The sequence below is a fragment of the Peromyscus maniculatus genome, chromosome 10 (genome assembly GCF_049852395.1).
Source record: "Peromyscus maniculatus bairdii isolate BWxNUB_F1_BW_parent chromosome 10, HU_Pman_BW_mat_3.1, whole genome shotgun sequence".
In the NCBI taxonomy this organism is placed as follows: Eukaryota; Metazoa; Chordata; class Mammalia; order Rodentia; family Cricetidae; genus Peromyscus; species Peromyscus maniculatus.
The window spans coordinates 15,104,739-15,118,914 of record NC_134861.1 but is presented as its reverse complement, the minus strand read 5'-3'; the positions used below and the strand labels follow the sequence as shown (position 1 = coordinate 15,118,914).

At 43.4% G+C, this 14,176-nt stretch overlaps 1 protein-coding gene across 7 annotated transcripts in view; it reads right to left on the bottom strand.

The window, feature by feature from the left end:
* Window positions 1–14,176, bottom strand: part of LOC107400709 (uncharacterized) — a 94,287-nt gene that overhangs the window by 1,961 nt on the left and 78,150 nt on the right. For 2 of the 7 annotated variants that reach the window (XM_076546017.1, XM_076546014.1), the window contains exons 3-7: window positions 7,435–12,909; window positions 6,182–6,270; window positions 5,400–5,533; window positions 3,614–3,785; window positions 3,403–3,523 (exon numbers count right to left, since the gene is read on the bottom strand). In XM_076546017.1, coding sequence (XP_076402132.1) covers window positions 3,403–3,523; window positions 3,614–3,785; window positions 5,400–5,493 — 387 coding nt within the window. In that variant the 5' untranslated portion in view covers window positions 5,494–5,533; window positions 6,182–6,270; window positions 7,435–12,909. Of the gene's footprint in view, window positions 1–3,402; window positions 3,524–3,613; window positions 5,534–6,181; window positions 6,271–7,415; window positions 12,910–14,176 lie in introns of all 7 variants that reach the window. The other 5 variants (XR_013042780.1, XR_013042779.1, XR_013042781.1 and 2 more) reach the window with 4 other exon arrangements.

The following is a 14,176-nucleotide window of genomic DNA, read 5'->3' as shown; positions in this document are numbered from 1 at the left end:
TTAATTTACAGGAATAATGACTGTCATCCTCTGGGACTTTCAGAACACTTCACTTTTGCATTGTGTGGGACTGACCTAAGAGCAGCTGATCACCAGCCATTTCTGTACAGACCATAAGGGTCCTCAGGCCAAAAAAAAAAAAGGCAAATCTGAGCAGACTCAATTTCCCAAAAAGGCCCACCAAGAGGCCAAGCTCTCTAAGAAAGTAATGATCTACTATGGGGAGGATTTCCCATGCCCTTGTAATAAGGAGACCACTCACCTGAAGATCCCTATCCAGTCACCCACCTCAGGTGTGTCCATTTGTTCTACACATAATGCTTCATGTCAAAAGTGTGTACTCACTGGGCCACCATGACTGGACGCACCTACGATCCCTTAAATAACCAGTGAACACGCTCACAGCGCAATGAGCAGACCTTGTCCTCAATAAATAAAGCTTTCGTCAGCTATGGCTTATGCATTCATTGACTCTTGTCTCTGGCCGCTTTGGAGCCATGATAAATGGTGACTGCTCGTCACGGAGACTGCCTGTGGTTCACAAAGCCTGACATACTTACTGTCTGGTTTCTTCCAGAACAACTTTGCAGCCCTCTGACCTAAAATTCCTTTTCTGTACCTCACAGTCGTTGGTTTTTGTTTTCTTTCTCTCTCTTCTTCTCTCCTTCCTAGATTCAGAGTTTTTTTTAATGTATGGTTTTTATGCATTATCCTTTTAGAGAAGCCACAGAGGGCCTTCCTTCTCAAGCCTATGGTATTTCTGTTCTATCATCATACATTTGGTGTAGTTTGGAGAGTAAATGTCTGCAAAGACTCAAGGTGATCTAACAGCAAAGTGGCAGAGCCTTTAAAAGGTGGGATGAGCCGTCCTCGGGTCATGGAAGGGATGCCCTTGAAGGGTATTATGGGACTCTGATCTCTAAATTTCCCTTCTCTGCTCCTCAGGTCATTAGGGCTGTGGCTTGTTCATCGGGTGTCCTTGCCATGATATGCTGCCCTCACAAGGAGCCACAAGTCTTGAGCTGGAACCTCTGCAACTTCTATTCAGAATAGCCAGGCTGTTTTTCCTTTGCAAGTTAATTGCTCTAAGGTATTTTGTTAGGGAAACGTGGATCTGACTAATATAGCACCTACTTCTGACCTGGTTTTGTGGCTCATAAGTATAGTTTAATTATTAAGACATTATCTAAATTCTTTCCATTCTTTAAGACTTTTAAATGCATATGGCTGTGCATTTTCCCTTTCTCTCCATGGGCTGCCAGACTGGCACACGGAGTACCTCACTACTGCTTGTTACTGAATGGTCTAGAATGCCACTTTGATTCCTTTTTATTCTAAGAATTTTAAGAATACTGCTCTAGAATATTCCAAATGGATAGATTTTGCTCAGTTAATTTTGTTTCTTAGCTTCTTCGTTCACTGCCTTGTGGTCACAGAATATGACTTATGAGTTCTGTCACTGGGGAATTGTATTGAGTTTTTCTTTGTATCCTATGACATGCTACACTTGATAAATATTCCATAGGTATAGTCTTTTCCTTTTGTATTATTATAAAAATATAGATGGTGTAAGTATGATACATCATATTTTATAGAAGCATGTTTTGTCTGTTTTGAGTAATGTAGACATCAGTGCTTCCGTGTTTGGTGGTTAAATTGGTGTGTATTTGGTAGAATGTCATTTTCATCAAGAAGAGATACTTTGATCCATGTAATACTCTTTTATAAGAACTTTATTTTTATTTTATGTGTCTATGTACATGTTCATGCAGGGCCTGCAGAGGCCAGGAGAGGATATTGGATTCCCTGGGACTAGAGTTACCTGCAGCTGTCGGGGATGAGATCCAACCCAGGTCTTCTGAGAAAGCAACCAGGCTCTTAACCACTAAGCTATCTGTACACTTTGGGCAGGATATTTTTAGCCATGTAGCTGAATTTCATTTAAAAAGATTATCTTTTTCATTTCTATTTTCAACTTTTTTGTGTTATTTAATTTAGGTATTTGTTTTATAGAAGAAATGTGATTAGATCATTTTCCAACCAAATTTGTGACGCCTGACTATTGTTCCATGCTTATTTGTTATATTTTAACAACCCCAAGACCAAATTCTCTGTTCAACACTGATAAGTAACCAAAGATCATGATTTCAGAATTTACTTCCCCTTTCCTGCTTGATTAGCTCCAGTACCATCAAATTAACTAAGATTTTAGTAACCATATTTTTGTTATACCTTTTCCTTCCTAAGAATAATTTCTTAATAACTCTTTAGCCATCAATATCAAGCAAGATTACAAATGAGAGAGAGACAGACAGATAGACAGAGACAGAGACAGAGACAGAGACAGAGACAGAAACAGAGACAGAACTAGTGAGTTCCCAATCTAGCTACCTCGGGCCAAAGCTGTGAATTCAGTTGTATTATGTATTTGAGGAACCTGGAAGGCATGGCTCAGTACTCTTATCCCTTTCAATATAATTTCCTATTTGGTCCTTGGTCTTTGCATCTCTTTTTTTAGCATTCAAATTCCAGCAACAGAAACCAATGGCTGGTCTCTGGCCACATGACCACACTCTGGCTAGCACTGTAAAATTTAACAACGCCCCCCTCCCCCCGTGTTAAGGCTCAAAATTTTTCTCTCATGGGCCAGGCCTTGTGGCACAAATCTGTAATAACAGCATTAGGACGCCAAGGCAGGAGGACTGCAAATTCAAAGCTACCTGGGGCTGTAGTGTGGCCTTGGCACCCTAGTCTCTTACAGAGGAGTCAGAAGAGGCAAGTGTTTGAAATTCTCTCTTTTTTTTTCACCCTCATTGGTTAATTAAATCTTAGCCAGCTACAGAATCTCCGCAGTGAACCGGTGTGAACTGCAACAATTGAGGGCTGAGTGGAAGGTAGACAGGAGGAAGAAGTAGGCAGAGCTGTCCCGCAGGACCTGGAAGAACTGGAAGTTGCTGATATCAAAAGGAGTTCAGAGTTGCTAAGGTTTGGTGGTCCCTATCTCCTTGGTCTCAAGGGCTGTCCATAAATTCATCATTCTTCTTCCAGTGAGCCAAGCAGAGCCTCTTCCCGTGACACACACCCCTAAAATCTCCTAGTGTTCCTGCTCCCCAGTGCAGTGATGGTCATCCATCATCGTGTGTTATGGTTATCATAGCTATCGCTACTACCTGAAATGTTTCTCTGGTCTGTTGTTTATCTTCCATTTTCCTCTGCAGAGCTAAGACTTTGTCTTTTCCATTGCTATGTTCCTGGTACCTGACCCAAAACAAGCGTTTTGTAACACCCAGTGAGTACATAAGTGGAGGCGAGCCAGCAGCAATTGGCACTTACACCTGCCAGTTGATGGAGCCAAGTGTCTGCACACATGTACTATCTACCACGGCATCACAATGCACTTACCACAGAAGGTGGGGCTGCCACTGCAGACTCAAGCTGCTCCCATCGTCCCCATGGCTCAGGCACCGCTGTGCAGCAGTGTGCGGTCCACTGTGAAAATTTTACCAGCCATCTGTCTTCTTTCCTGAAACAAGAGTAAGAGGGCTTGAACCCTGTATCACATCCATATATAGGGAGAAAAAGGGATCATGAGTGAGTGCTGCAAGCCTCATACCCAGCTCCTCTTCTGGGGCCTGACATGGCCTTGTCCTCATGAATCCAGAAACAGGGACACAGAAGCTCGTGATCACACCTGGAGCAAAGAGCTTGGGTACTTTGTAGAACCTCGGGTTGCCCCAAGGGAGCCAGATGGTGCTGCCATATGCTTGCCTTTCCAATGCCCCGTACTTGAAGACAGAAAGAAGGAATCGTGTAAAACAAGGCTCTTGCCTCCCCTTGCCTGTCCAGAGCTCCTGAACACGTGGTCACACTCCTTAATCCAAAGACACAGTAACCACTGAGGGCTCTTCCTCCCCTGCTTCACTGCAGTGCCTGGGAGGCTTCTCTTTGTCAGGAGAGGGAGCTGGACTCCCTGACATTGTCACCAGTCCTGAGGCATGCTGTCCCTAAAACAAAGGAAAAGAAGCCAAAGAATCCTGGAAGAAAGTGGGCAGGACTCCTGGATTCCTCAGCAGAGAACCCAGCTGAAGCCAGAAGAGTTGGATGTGTCTTCCCCTCCTTCACAATAGCCAGCACACTGCTGAGCCACAGAAAACTGAACTGACTTCTCGCCACACCTGTGCTCATGTCTCCTGTGTGCACCCAACCACAAGCAAACTGTGGGATAGGTGTGGGGGATGGGTCAGAGCCTTATAAAAGCCATTGCTATCTTTGCAAATCTAACACATGGACATCCATCTAACACACAGCCAGGAGTGCAGGGGAGTCTGGAACTTTAACTTCCACTAGGTTCTTATTGCATCAGTTTCTTGGGTACCACCATATCCATCATATATTGTACCTAGAGCAACAGACAGGCAAATTCAGACCAAAGTGAACACAGGTAAGAAGAGTTGGTTCTAAAGCTCTGCAGCGCAGGTGACTACAATCTATGCTAGTCTATGGTTATTGTACACATTGCACATAATCAGAGAAGTCTCAAGGTTCCCCAGATGTAGAAATGATGTGTGAAGTGATGAAAATGCTAACTACTTTGATGTAATTGTTACAGATGGTCATGGTGAAACTCAAATGCATGGATAACACATTTGAATTGGAGAGCATCTTTTCTTGCTGTGAGTCCTCACCCTCTGTTACCCCAGGATCTCCATAATAGAGAAGAGGTTGACAGAAGACTTTCTCACACAGGTTCCTGGGCCAGCCATCTTCCTCCCAGACTTCTAAACAAGGTCTGCCATTGGCCTTGACCACTGCAATATTCAAGACATGAGCCAGGTGTGGTGACACATGCCTTTAATTCCAGCACTTGGGAGGCAGAGGCAGACAGATCTCTGAGTTCAAGGCTAGCCTGGCCTATGGAGCAAGTTCCAGGGCTACACAGAGAAACTATGTCTTGACAAACAAACAAGAGTCCAGACATGGCTTAGTGATACTCTGCAGTTGTTAGCAGCCAGATAAAATGTCCCTACTCAGAATCACATTCCAGTTCTGTGGAGAGAAAACACCTGGTCTGCAGGACGCAATAGATTGATGGCTGGGGAGATTATTTTCAGTTGCACATAAACACTGACACTGAGAAACACCTAGTTTTTACAACATGAATGAGAGCATTTCAAGGGAAGGATTCAGCCTCCCCACTCTGAGGACTGTCCCTGATACTCTCAGGCAGGGACACCACTGGTATGGTGGCTGTGAGCTAATGCTGAGGAGCAAGTTTCTAAGATAGGTCAGAGAAGTGAGAGACTTACTCTTCATAACTGCTGAAGCTCAAAGTGTTGTTTCTTTTAATTTCAGAGAGGTTATCATACAAAACAATGATACTATGTTTTATTTCATACTACCCAAGAGGTCCCTGTGGGAAACTCCATCTTTCCTGGTCCTCAGAGGTGTCATCAAGAGTGTAGCTCTGTTCTCCTCCATCCTCAGACTTGCCATTCTCTTTCCAGAATTTATAAATGGAGTGGGTGACCGTTTCCTTTAAAACAAACAAAAAAAAATCCTCAATACCAGAGAACTTGAAGAAGAATAAAACCCCAACATTTAGAATAAAAATTAGCTTCTGGGGGCTCATTCCTTGGTGAGCATTTTTATTGAGTTTTGTTTGTAAATCATAATATTTGCCCAACAGTTTAAAAGAAAAAGCCAAAGATGCTAGCTAGGTTACTAGTGCTCAGTAAAGTCAGATGTGTCTTTGCATTAGGTGGCTGGAAAAAAATAAAGAGATATAAGGTAAAGAATACTTGGAATAAACTTGGTCTAAAACTAAAGTTATTATAGTTAGCCTGCCTTTTATCAGGCTTGGCCAACATGAGCCACTTCTGATAAAATCATGCATTTTCATAGTAGACCCCTCCCTACAAGATTCAAAGAAACCTCAACTTTGGACCATATACTGTCCTCAATTGTTTTGATGTTCTTGATTTGAGCTTTCCTCAAATCAGTTTTTAATGGTACAGCATTCTGATACCTATGCAGAGATGCCATGGCCCTAATAGTTTATGACGATGGTGGACACGGCTCTCCTGGTATCCCATTCTCTTCAGCTGTAGGGATATGTCCTATATTTTGATACAGCCTTCACATAATAAAAGACACTTTCGTATAGTTTAAGGGTTCTTCTCACCTGTAAAAGTTCACTAAAGAATGACCGAGTCCTAGCAGTCATTTACACATGAGCATGAGCTGTTCCTAGTCCCCAGTGTTGGTGGAGATCTAGAGGAAGAGTATTTGGATATTTGAGATCATGGAGAGACAGAAGCAAAGTGACATTTAGTATGAACAAGAACAGGAAGCAATATTGTTGGATTCATATAATAAATGAGAGAGAGAGAGAGAGACAGAGAGAGAGACAGAGATAGGAACAGAGACATTATCTTCAAAGAAAATTCCCCAAAGGGTGATGACCTCTCATGAACTGAGATGGATCCTCTCCCAGAATGCCTTTCTGACTCCTGATCCTACCCAGAAGGGCTAAATACCCTGACGGAGACTGTGGCATGCTGCCTCATCCATCACTTACCACATCTTATTCAGTTAGTTCTCTCATCTGGCTGTTCCCTAACAGCTCCTTGGAAACAGAAATCATCCCCCATCACCCTTCTTGACACTAAAGTTCATGGACTGTGCCTTTAATTGGAGGGCTGGAAGGCAAGAGCAGCAGAAGAGAGGAGGAGAGCAGAAATAGGGAAGGCAAAGAAAAGAATAAGACAGAAACGCTCTCGTTTTCCAGGACCTTGAACTCCCAGCAGACAACAGGCAAATGTAGCTTTTAAAAACCACAACCTTTGGGGTTTTAATTATATCCAACTAAATATATGGAAGCATCTTAGCATCCTTCATTATTTATACTAGTATAAGAATGAGTTCAAAACCAGACTGGTCCCTAACGGTCTAATTTATACTCTCATGGATCTGCAAAGCGAGTGTCTATTAGCTATCACCCCCCAAACTAGGGCCAGGCTGTGCTGCAAGTCTGACAGCCAGGGAAAGAGAACGACAGTTATCAAAACTGCCCTCAAAGGACACAATCAAATCAGAACTAGGAGCTTTGGGCAGTTCCTGGTTTAAAGAAAGACAGACATGTGAAGTCCCAATGATGAGATTGTTCCCTAATGATTAGGAAAAGGAGATGAGAAAGCTGAAATGCTTTAGGTAACTGATTGTGACCAAGAGGCCCAACCATCAAAATTTTAAAAGTGCACATAGCGGGACAATATCTAATCATACTCTTGTTATTTAGCACTTTGACAAAAGGCTCTAACTTCAAGCAGTTTTAATATTTGAAACTATGAGGTTTCATTTTTCAGAACTGAAGGCCAGTAAATGCTAAGGGCCCCAAGGATACTCATTCTCCTGACCTGAAGAAGTTCTCCTGACCTGAAGAAGGAGATTCCGAGTCCTTTCCATTTTGCCAACTGAACCTGAGGCGAAGGGCATGCTCACACCATCTGCAGCACCTGCTGAGAGTCACACACGTGAGAGCGGAGGCAGAAGAACTGACAGACATTCTATTTCTTGACACCAACCTACTGTTAGGGACATGCTCTTCATGTATCTTACCAAAGCCCAGTGTGCGCCTGAAATATAAGACAAGAACCATGTGATGTCAGAAGCCACAGGCTCCTGCCAGCTCCCACTGTCCACTGTGTACACCTACCCATCATGGCCAAACCCAGATGATCAGAGGACATGGGAAGCAGATGCTCTGCTCATCCATTAGATGCTTCATGACATGCAGGGTACCTCTCTGCACAGGTATTCTTCTCCTGCTTCTTTTCAATGGGAAAACCGAGGCATAAAGGCTCACATGGGTCAGCCATGTTGTACAGCTCTGAACTTGCTCTGCTGATGGGCATGTAGTCCGTGTACTTAGCTTTTGAACTGTACTGGAATTTGTCTAGTTTAGCAATGAGTTCAGAGGTTAGCTGTTCTCCAGGCATCCCGGCTGTGTGTATAATGAACACTGACAGGTCCCAGTTACATTTGTGAATGAAGCATAGGAATTCCATCCCTCGTGGAGCTTTATAATTCCTAAGAGGGGTATGTCTCAGCCACGTCTGGGCTGTCAAGCAAGCTTCCTAGGAAGATGTCATTTAACCTGCAGCTGACCCTTGGTGGACAGATAGAAGTGGAGGAGAGGTTGTCTGGATACAGAAGTACATGCAAGGGCCTACACGGGAAACACCTGCACCTCAGAAGGCCCCCAACAAGGCTTTCAGGAGCAGTGCCTCGAGACACAAGGGGAAAGGAGACCCAGGGTGGCAAGAACGATCATTTTCTCTAAGGCACATAAAGCATCTTAGGGATCATGTCTTAATCTCAAGGACACAAAAGACAGCCCTAAGATGGGTCCAAAAGAAAACTTTCAAAGGAACACTGAAGAGATAGAGAATCCAGAAAGCACCATATTGCTCAAAATATTTTGCACCACAAGGAGGCTTGGACTATCTGGACTCCCTTCATCACAGGCAGGGATGCATGCGGTTTCAGTCCCTGCCTGTCCTCCTCTTCAAATAACATTGTGTTTCTTTTTCTCTTGAGTTCCTCTCTTGTCTGCTCTCACTCTGTGCAGTCTAAAATGGATGTAGGGAGAGGAGCTGGGTCAGCCATGGGCCGATCAAAGCAAGGCAATCCCATGGGCACTAGTGGCTTTGGGGGTGCTATGATCTAACCAGGAGTGTTCCATATGGGCTCATGCTTGGAACACTTACTCCCAGCCAGCTGCCCTGTTTGGGGAGGCAAGAAGTTGGGGCAGTGGGGCCGGCTGGTAGAAGTAGGCCACTAGGGACGTCCTTCTGAAGGTTACAGTTTGACCCCTTGTTCCAGCACCTTCTCTGCTTCTTAGTCACCACACAGGGAGTCTCTGCCATGTGCTCTCACTGCTGTGGGCATGCCTTTTGTGCCATAATAGACCACGATTCTCTCCAACGGAACCAAAAGAAATCTTTTTGTCTCATAAGTCTTTCCTGTCAGGTATTCTGGTCACAGTGATGTGAAACTAACTGATATTAATAAAAGGTAGAGATGTGTACCCTGAGCCTGCAGTCAAAGTGGCACTCAGAACAGTTTCTTAGAAGGACTGAGCCAAGGACTCTAAGGGAATTTCAATCTAGAAACTTTGTGCAGATCTCCCTCAGAAGCTGGCTGGAAATACAGCAATGCTAGACTTTTTTTTTTTTTAAACAGAGTCACACAAGTTAGCATACTAATGTCAACAAAAGCATAGCATGATATCCATGTCACCACAAGTAAGACTGTCTGATCACCCTCCCGCTATAAATGTACAAGTGGAAAAAAACGTATGAAACATTTTTTGAGGGACTCAGACCTAAGTGGCGCAGACCCATAAAGGAGGGGCAAAAAGTAGGGAAATCCACGGTAATTCTGCTTCCCTGTGTGAAGGGAATTTTTAGACTCCAATGTTATTATTCAGAGCCCAGATGTCTTGCTGGGCAGAAGAAAGAACTAAGCTCAGTCAACTCCGCTAGAATGTGCAGGGCAGAGTGTCAGAAAGAGGGAAGGTAGACAGAGACTTGAGGAAGGCCCGTGCAGGTGTGCACCCCTCCATGCACCAGATGTACCAGGTGACATACTTGAGAGGTCAGGCCAGGATAACCACACGGAAGGACGAGGAAGCAGCCAGTCAAGCCACTCTCAGAGCCCACACATCACCCCAGTTCTGCCGACAGGAGGAGGGTGGCCTGGCTGTGTTCACAGACATTGAGGGGTAGCCCTTAAAGGTTCACACTTCACGTCATGCTGAAATTCCTTTATCTAGAACCAAAATGAAATCAGTAGACAGATGAAGCAGTAAAGAAACATGCACAAGACCTAGTCAGTAGACCAAAAACCACAGTGTGTGTGTGTGTATGTGTGTGTGTGTGTGTGTGTGTGTGTGTGTGTGTGTGTGTCAGTTAATGCTTAGGAAGGAACGACCCTGGGTGGACTGAGTAGGTCTGATCAAATCTATCAGAGGCAGGAAGAGCAGAACAGAGGCTCCCTGGGGAAGAAGTTCCCTGTGAATAAGGACAGTCCTTGCCTAAGAGTTCCAGCCATGGGGTCTCAGGCCCTACAGATCGTAGACCCCAAATCATTACAGTAAATTAATCGAGCAAAACAAAGCCAAACTGAAAACTTAGAACTAATCAGGAAAGCAGAAGCATACAGACAGAGGTGAATGAGAAGACGATCTGGACAGCACCACATATGTTATAGTTTCGTGATGTGGTCTTCTTGAGGGACCCTTGACAGTGGGAGCAGGGCTGTCTCTGTCTCTGATGCCTGCTTTGGGGACCTATTTCTCCTACTGATTGTGCCTCATCCAGCCTTAACAGAAGAGGAGGGGCCTAGTCTCACTGCAACTTGATCTACCATGGCTGGTTGATATCCATGGGAGGTCCACCTGTATCTGAAGAGAAACAGTGGAGAAGGAGTGAATGGGGGGAGCAGTATAGGGGAGGTAGGGGGAGAGGAATTGAGAAGAGGAAAGAGAGGGAAAACTTTGGTTGGGATATAAGAACAAAAGTAAATAAACAAAATCTTAATGTTTTATTACTTCATCTAATCACCTTACAACGCACTTATATATCAAACCCTCGCATTACAGGGTTAAGTCATGGAGAAAGGATGTAGGTAAATATTAACTATATGAAACATATTTTGAGGATGGGAATCCAGGTATCTTAAAAGTAAAAATGATAGGGAAGCCTATGCCACACAGGTTTTAGTCATAAGAAACCTAGGAGTGACTATATCCATACTGTGAATTTTAAAACTAGGTACTAGGGTGAGGCAAGCAGGGCACAATGATAAGGGATCAATTCATCGCAAAGAAAGAGGCATCTTCGATATATATGCACCTAAAAAGGGTTTTTAAATTCATGACACCACTGAAGGGACCACACAGACATATCTACAACCATAGTTGGAGATTTTATCATTTTTCTCTCCCCAAACTGTCAAAACCATTATATTATTAAACAGAAGAAAAAAAAACCTTGGAAATGCTCTAAGTTCAAAAATGTGTTCATTAAAAAAATAAACAAAATGACATTGACTTTCTTAGCAGCAGCAGAGACTTGATGCGGGAAATTGATTTGAAGTACACCTCTATCTGTACATCTGGAGTAAAGCCCACTACCCACCATGTACACCACTGTCAGAGAACAGCGATAGTTGTGGAGAAAAACAAAAGAGATTTGAAAAAGCAGAATCTTTGTAACAAGAAAAAATATTGATGTGAGCCTCATTTGACACAGCAGTTCCCTCTCAGTTCAGAGAAACGTCTTATCAACAGCAACAAAAAAACCCAGCATCATAGATGGCCATGGTACTCAAATCCACAGCAGCTGGGTTACCTGCATAGAAGGGGATGGATTCATGGGGTCCCTTTCCACCCACTGGAGCTAATGGCAGTGGAGGGCTGCGGGAGAGAGGAAGTCATTGTCTTCAGTGATGTGGCCACTGGCGAGTTATTCATGCTCCAGTAGATAGTTTCAACTCCTGCCCACGGGGGTGGCCCTGTTTAATCCCTATGGGTCACAAAACAAAGACAAAAAGACATGAAATTGGAAGGGGGGTTTGGTGGGACTGGGAGGAGGGTAAATGGAGGTGGAGGGATGAAGGTGACCAGCCTGTATTATATGCACATAGGAAATTGTCAATGGGTAAATTAATTTTCAAAACACATTAACAACAATGTGTCCTAAACCAAGCATGATGGCATACCTCTGAGAACCCAGCACTCATTTAGGAAGCTGGGGCAAGAGGACTGAGTTAAAGGCCTGCCTAGGCTAGAGAGCAAGTGCCTGTCTCAAGCAAACAAAAGCACAAACAAACAAATAAACGTGTCCTAGGGCTTGTCCTGTGCCCACTGAACTCTAGGGAGCAAGTTGACAGACTAGGGGAATTTTGTATTGAGAATGGATTTTCATATATTTTAATTACAGTTCCCCCTCTCCCAACTCTTCTCAGATTCTCCCTACATCCCCACCCACCCAAATTCACACCCTTTCTCTCATCAGGATACAAACAAGCATGTGATGATGATGAGGATGATGATGATGATGATGATGATGATGATGATGATGATGATAAAATAAAAAACAAACCAAAATAGGACAAAACAAACAGAAAAAAAGAGCCAAAGAATAAGCATAAGAAACACACACAGACACAGAGACATACATATTCTGTCTTCTCTCTCTCTCTCTCTCTCTCTCTCTCTCTCTCTCTCTCTCTCTCTCACACACACACACACACACACATACACCACACTCTCACATACAGAGAGAGTGAGAGACACAGAGACAGAGAGAGCGAAGCAGAGAGAGAGAGAGGGAGGGAGGGAGGGCAGGAGGGAGGGAGGAAGAGAGAGAAATCCCATAAGAATACAAAGCTGGAAACCATAATATATAAACAAAAGACCTTTAGGGTTAAAAAAGAAAGAAAAAGAAAAACAATGCCCAGTCAAAGCATTATGAAACCAAAAAACCCTCCAAGAGTACCACTGAGTTTGTTTTGTGTTGGCCATCTACTACTGGGCATGAGCCCTGTGCTCAAGTGTGGTTTGTATACCCAGTGAGACTCCCTTGGAGAAAACTTATTTTTCGTTTCTGAGAGTTATCAGCTGAGATAGCTTCTAGGTTAGGGATGGGCTCGTGTCCACCTCTCCTCTCAGTGCTGGAATCTCATCTGAGTCAGACGTGTAGGCTCTGTGCGTGCTGCAGCAGTCTCTGTGAGTTCATACGTGGAGCTGTCCTGCTTCGCCTAGAAGGGCTTGTTTTCTTGGTGTCTTCTGTCCCCACTGGCTCTTACAATCTTTGTCTCCTCCTCTGCAGCGCATTCTGAGCCCTGAGGAGAGAGATTTGATGGGGACCTCCCAGTTAGGGTTGAGTGTTCCGAAGTCTTTCACCCTCTGCACCTTGCTCATCTGTGGTTCTCTGTATTTTTTCCCATCTACTGCAGGAGGAAACTTCTCTGATGATGACTGAGAAAGACAGAGATCTATGAACATAGCAGAATGTCACTAAGAGTCATTCCTTTATTTTTAAATCTGAACCTGACATTCTAAGTATAATTTCCATCAAAGACATTTGCTAACTTCTAGGCTATGAACTCTGAGAGGCAGATGATACCAGACCATGGCTACTTGTCCTATGCAAGAAATTTGGAGGCCCTGGGGTGCCAAGGAGAAAAATCAGATTCTAAGACTCACCAAGGAGAATACTGCTCTTGTATTTCTAGTATTTCCATTAAACCCAAGGACAGTTAACCTAGTCCATTAACTAGTACGTTCAGGTCAATATAGAGAAAGGCAGACAATTTCAAAGTGATACATTATCTGTGAAGTAGCAAACACTACGCTTTCCCTTACTGAAGCTAACTGCTTTCAGAACCTCAGCAACTCTATGTCCTTACTATTGCTATTCCTATTTGGATTGTTATTAGGCAGGGTCTCATTATGTAACCCAGACTGGATATAATTCACAATCCTCCTGCCTCAGCCTCTCAAATCTGATGATTACAGATGTGAACCACACCACATCTGGCTTCTCAACAACCTTTTGTAAACAATGTCTAATATTTGATCAAAATTGTAAGCAACCATTTTGAGACAAGCACATGGAATTCAAAATAACAACTGTAATTACAAATATAGATGGAACTATGAAGTTCTTAATAGAAAAACTATGAAGATCAATAAAATGAAAATTATTTAAATTTCAGTAATTAGACATCACATAAATGAAAGATGGAAACATTCTTGGAACTCAAGACAGGTCAGTAGATGGCTTTCAGGTTGAACAATGGGAAAAACAGTGAGTTCAAAACACAAGCAAGAAGATATAAGGCAAATAAGAAATACATTTAATGTATGTATACCTGAAATCCTGTAAGGAAACAACTCAAAGATAAGGTCAGAAGACCTAAAGATCTACCAGCAATAGCTTTCCAAAACTGGCAGAGAAAATCAAGCCACAGAATGAAAAAAATTTGCAAAATTCCAACCAGCATAAACACCAAGACACACACGCACGCATGCACACACGCATGCACGCACACATGTGTGCACGCATTTGTGCACACATGCATCATAGTTAAAAAGAAAAATCTCCCT